Source organism: Cyprinodon tularosa, unplaced genomic scaffold (assembly GCF_016077235.1).
Source record: "Cyprinodon tularosa strain WSP-4 unplaced genomic scaffold, ASM1607723v1 ctg30, whole genome shotgun sequence".
Taxonomy (NCBI): Eukaryota; Metazoa; Chordata; class Actinopteri; order Cyprinodontiformes; family Cyprinodontidae; genus Cyprinodon; species Cyprinodon tularosa.
The window spans coordinates 5,791,501-5,797,500 of record NW_024039008.1 but is presented as its reverse complement, the minus strand read 5'-3'; the positions used below and the strand labels follow the sequence as shown (position 1 = coordinate 5,797,500).

At 40.6% G+C, this 6,000-nt stretch overlaps 1 protein-coding gene across 1 annotated transcript in view; it reads left to right on the top strand.

Annotated features, from left to right (window-relative positions):
* Positions 1 to 6,000, top strand: part of LOC119787646 (TSC22 domain family protein 2-like) — a 37,050-nt gene that overhangs the window by 1,202 nt on the left and 29,848 nt on the right. The window contains exon 1 of the mRNA XM_038291622.1: positions 1 to 894. This exon is cut by the window's left edge and continues 1,202 nt beyond it. Coding sequence (XP_038147550.1) covers positions 1 to 894 — 894 coding nt within the window. The remainder of the gene's footprint in view (positions 895 to 6,000) is intronic.

Sequence of the window (6,000 nt, the reverse complement as noted above, 5' to 3'; positions counted from 1 at the left end):
TTCAGGAACCCATCGGACTGTGGAAAGCATGAAGCCATCCGCATCTTTCGACCACAGTGGTGACAGAGACAGTGGTTATGGGGCTACCTGTAATTCTGTTGTCACTAGCAGTACCTTTTCTGCACAGGGTCTGGAGAACTCCACAGACAGTGGCTATTCTGGACATCACAAACTCCCTCAGGCTTCTGAGTCTCTGCAGCAGAACTATGGTTTAGCTCCTCAGATTGGGAGTGGAGCAAGTGACTTCCAGACCACGGGATATGCATGCACAGCATTACAGCAAACCCCCCAGACGCCTATAGCTGACAGCCTCAATGATGTTCACCATGGTGCCAATATGTCTGCTGCTTCGCACCACCATCAGTTTGTCTATTCTCCTCAAGCCAGCCAGATACACCTTCCTAATGCATCTCCCTCCGTGTCCTCACCTCCGTTCCCTCTTGCTGGTCCAGGAACACAAGGCCAGGGTGGGGATGCAAGCTCAACCCCGGGTTTCATGCAGCAGGTGGGCAATGCTTCAGCGGTGGCCCCCGTCATTTCAGGAAGCGCACAACAGCAGCCTTCAGGGGGGGCAAGCGGTGCCTTTGCACCCTCCACAACGGCCAGCCAGAGTGTGCCTACCACAGTGCCAAGTCCAACCAGCATGCTTTCAGACGCATCGGGTGAGGCACCCGGCGCAGCAGCACTCAACCAGCTTCAGGGGGCTGGTGGGGGAGTCGGTCACCCAACGGATGACGGTAGAAAGACGATCGAAGCCGTTCCTCTGCAGAGTGGTAGTGCAGGGCCACAAAAAGACGGGGTGATGTCACCTATCGGCGAGAGCCTGCGCTTGACCAGTCCTTCTGTCAAGAACTTTTTTGGCATCCAGATTACAATGAATACAGACGGAGACGGGTAAGCGTTTTAAAAGCCAGTCCCTGTTTAGTTTTATGTCATTCATCAGCTAAGGTACATTTAGTAAAAATATCTGGATTTGAGGATAATGACAAAAAAGAAAACTGAAATGTGTAACGTTATGTGATTGGTTTATGTAATGCCAATGCAGGAATCATTCATGTTTTGATGTTAATACATTGATTCATATGAGAGAACTACACCTTAACTCCTCCTGGCCAGCAGGCGGCACACTCCAAACTCTTCTTCCAACCCTCAGTTGTACCGCCAATGCTAATCATTGGTTTGGTTAGCAAACAAAAACTCTTGTCAGAAGGAAAGTAGCAACATCTTAATGGCTTCTTTTGCTTAAAGTCAGCACCAGCAATCAAAACTGATATTTACCCTTGTTTTACTTCTTCTATGATCGGCTTGAATCTGAGAAATGTAACGCATAGAGTAACTCATTTCCCAGCTCTATCATCGAGCTACTGAGCCTGAGTTCTGTCTTATTTCTCACTTTAATAGTCCTATTGGTGCACAATCCCTTTTGGATGAGGTTTGCATCATACGCAGTAAATATTTTAACTTTTTGACCAGTTAAAATTTATAAAATAATTATTTATTAATGTCCCCCCCAGTAAATTAACACTTTTATTTGTCACCACTCTAGACCCTCTGTGGTTGGTTATTTTGTTAAAAAAAGCAACTTTTTGATCAGAGATAAACTGATACATCAGCCTGTCAATATTTTTGCACAATTTTTTTTGCTTTTTGTGCGTTATGTGCATTGATTATTCAAGTGCATGCATTGCCACAACCCCCCACATTTTAATTGGTCATGTTTCTTTTTTGTTTAAATCGAGAGCTGTATAACATTTTTTATCATGATTATGATAATTGAACTTTATTGATCTCTCATTGGAGATTTGTATCTCTGCAATTTACCCATCCCCTTGGGGAGCAGAGAGCTGCCATTGTGTGGCGCCTCGGGGGGGCATTATGGGACTTATTAATTGTTCTAGCATGTTAATTGAGGAAGAAAAAACTAGATAGACTCCAAGAATCAGTGCAAAAACTTCCAGCAGGACATATCTGGGAACAGTTTGACTGATGACAAAATAATCAGCATCAGTCTGAAAAAACCCCCAACTAGAACCAGTTGTTTGATCTCTATAGTTTTGATCAAAACGTTGGAGCCATAAAATTTAAGGAATAATTATAGATTAAGCAGACAACCATCCCTTTTCCTGTCTGGCTCTTTATAGAGAAAAAGTAGAGGTCTAAGAAGCTGATATTAGCTGGTTATTCAGCCAATTGTTAGGCATGCAGCTAACAATTTGCTGTATACCCCTACATTTTTATTTCAGCAATTTGTTAAAATAATGACAAAAAGAAACAACACAAAAATAAACAGCAAGCAACAGCTAACAAGTGGGGGAGGGGCAGAGTAGAAAGGGGATGATTGTAAATTTAACCTGCTTTCCATGCTTAAACAGAACAGTAATTGGCTTCCTTAAACAGCACCAGCAGTGTGTTTTTGGAGCTTCTGGGTATTAAAAAGTCCCTGTATATGTTACAAGACAAACTTTGTTTTGCAGCTGAGATTGAAGTAAATGCCAATCATGAAGAGGTTGGCTTCTATTCTCTGTTGTTTGTGGAAAGACGGCTAGTGTGTTTGCTCTGGGCACCTTTCCCAACCTCCCAACTTAAAGACGTTATAAATACAAACTCTCCTATAGTACTCCTGTAATGTACACACTCTATTTAAGACTGTTTCAAGCTTCAGCTGAGATGTTGCAACACTCAGGCTGCGAGCAGAGCTGCTGCCGAGGTGATGCTTGAGCCAAGAATAACCTCAAATGAGGGCTGGCATCCATACGCGTGCACGGTCTGCGTTGTGTAGGCCTCGGTGTTTATCTGCTCGCTTTGTTCTGCACTTGTTATGAATGATCCAGTCAGTGTGTGGGATTTAATTTGTGTTTATCGAGGCCAAGTAATGATTTTTATGGTCTTTAGAACACCGAGTTAATTATTGTTTACTAAGACTTCATCCAAGCAGCATCAGTTTGGGTTTATCAAGATTGTGTGGAAAAAGTTTTGTTGTAATGATCTGGATTTTTCTTTAACTGTAACAGCTGTTTAGCAGTCGTTCATCTGTGTGAGATACATTTGGGGGGGAAAGAAATCCGGGGATCAAGATAGGACACGTTGGAGAGATGGAAAGGATGGACACATGACACACACACACCGGCTGCCACAATAGCTGGCATGTAATCTGCTCCATAGCTGCAGTGACATGGCCAGACTGACGCAGCAGGACTGCCTTCTGCTCTGACTCAGGGCCCAGTGAGAGCTGTCAGCTATGAAACATAAGCTTAACGTTGTGTCGACTCGCACTCCACCTTTAAAGAGATTTCCTTGTTTCCTGTGTGCTCCCTGTTTTTATTATTTTTTTTTATACGAGATTGTAAACTGGCCCGACTTAAAAAAAAACATGCACTTGGTGTTCTGCCTGCCCATAAAAGTCCAGGCCAACCAGTGTCAAATGGCCAGAGCATGCAAACAAAGCATAGTAGCCTATATATGACTTATTTAATACTGCACATGATGGCAACATACATGGGAAATAGATTATTTTTATTTTACCTGCCTTGAGGTGTTTGAATTGGCTCAATGTAAATAAACTAACTGAATTAAATTACAGTTCTTATTGATGGTTAAAGTCGTAGGGAAATCATATTTAAATTACAAATCATTCTGGCTTAAACGTGTATATAAATGTACTCTTTATTAGACCATATTGTCCCAAAAGTTAGAAAATTTCTATTTAAACAAAAAATCCTGTTTTAAAATCTGTTTTTTTTTTTTCGTTATCTTATGCAGGCCAGTTGGTTGTGCGTCAGCTTGTACTGTCGGTCATAGCATCTTGATTTATATGTCGCAGCTAATATACGCAACGGTTGAAATAATAAACAGGAAAGATTTACTTTACCATAGAGTTCCATCCCAGTGTTCACGGGGATGGAAGACTGTCTTCGACAGGCGTAGAGCTAACAGAACTGGCAGCGTTGCGAGGCAAGGGCTCAAACATGTACGGCTGGAAGCCTTCTACACCAAACCAAGCTTCTGCCGCCCTGGCGTCCTCTTCCACAACAACCAAGGAGCTAAAGTTTAGAGCCAGATAGAGGTCAAGGCCAGGCAGGACTTTTTCTGTCTCCAAACAGCCGTGACCTTCAAAACATTAGGACTGTATTTAAAAACAAAAGAATACTCCAATTCTGAATCAATTCTCATGTTGATCCTTAAAGATCGATGTATATAACGAAAGATCGAGTGTTCAAAAATGTATTTTCCAATGCCTTTATAGCCACCATGAGTTACTATTATCGTTGAATTTTCATATAATACTAAGATTCATATTTTGCCTCACTCCACATTCTCATGATTTTAGTACCAGCCCAAAAAATATTCTTAGATACAGCAATCCATTTTGAGATTGGACTGGATTGAATCGTTTCATTTGGAAGAGAACTTATAATCGAATCAGTCCCTAAAGTTAGAGTTGCTACCCAACCCACAAATATCTAATTTTTTTATGCAATGACATTATGTTTTACATAGAGAGTGGATATTTATTTTAGAAATGGAGTTAGGAGGCTGGGCACAACCAAAGCTTCCTGCTCTAAAGCTGTACTCTTAACAGACCTATGAATCTCAGGTCAGAGTGACTGGCTCGGATAATAGTGACTCAGTGTAAAAAGAAAAAGCATTCTAGAGGTTTAAGGGAACACTTTTTATTGTTTTTATTGTTACTACACTGGACTTTTCTTTTTGATGGCAATGCTGCCTGGAAATGCTTTATATGTCATGTTCAAAGTACACCTTTCACACAGAAAGCTCCTTGGTGGCTTACTGCCTCAGGTCTTTTAGTTCAAAAAAAAAAATCAACTTCTGTGTTTCTGAAAATAAAAAATTGGAAAATGGCGTCCAGTTAAACAGCTGAGCTGTTTTTTAAAAGTGTTTTTTTTTTTTTTTTTTAAGACAGCAGAAGTCCATTTTGCTGTATTGCCCCCTGTGATTATCTCTTAGCTTTAGCTTCAGGGTCGACTCCCTTCTTAACCCTTTAAAGCCTGATTCAAGAGAAACAGAAAATAACTTTTTTTTTTTTGGTTTGAATTCCTTATTTGCCCTTTTAACAAAATATGTAAAAAGAAAAAACAGAATTACATTTTTGATATTAATATTTCATTACTATGCGATAAGTCAAGATAATTTTTTGTGTAGTCTTCTACTGGCTGTTATCAGGTATATCTGATTGTGTACAATAGGATTTTGAGCAAAGTTTTCACCATTAAATTATGCAAAAGGTGTCAGATGCAAAGCATTTCAGAAACCGTATGTATCAAATATGATACATTTGGCATTACAGGGTTAAGAAGTGTCTCCTTTCAGTGATTATTGTGGCTTTTTGTAAAACTCTAAGGAGTCAGTTTGGGTATTTTGAGTCTTGCAGGAGGAGCAGGTTCTGTCTACACGGGTCAGCATTTTTCATCTCACTCAGGACTCAATTGATCAAGAATTGTTATTATCTTTATGAAAACGTAGAGGACCTTTGCAGAGATCGTAGCATAGAAGGCACAGACAAAAAGTAGGAAATGGAAATCCCTATGAAATATGAAACACCCTTTAGGGAAAAACATATGTGCATAGAAATATAATGCGTTATATCTGCATAAAGTGTTTGTGATAGAGTGCGGGTGGAGGGCGAGCGATGCATGTGTAAGAGTCATCAAGGTGGATAGGATGTGTCTGCTTACGAGGGGGGCGATGGCTTTCACAGGTCTGGTGAAGATGCAGCTGTACCGTTTTCATGATGAAAGTGGGACAAACGGTGCATAAATCTGAAACTTTCTTGAAAAGTGTGTGAATAAAAGTTTTGGGAGTTTTTAGTGTCCATTAAGCTTCACCCTCCCCACTCTCTATTCCCCAGGAAGTGATGAAACTTGTCTCCAGCATTTATCAGAGCCGAGGAGCTGCACAGTTTGAATGCAATTTTCAAACACAGACATTTTAGGGATCTAATTATCCACCCATATTTGTGGTGAATATGATCTTTTACTCCCT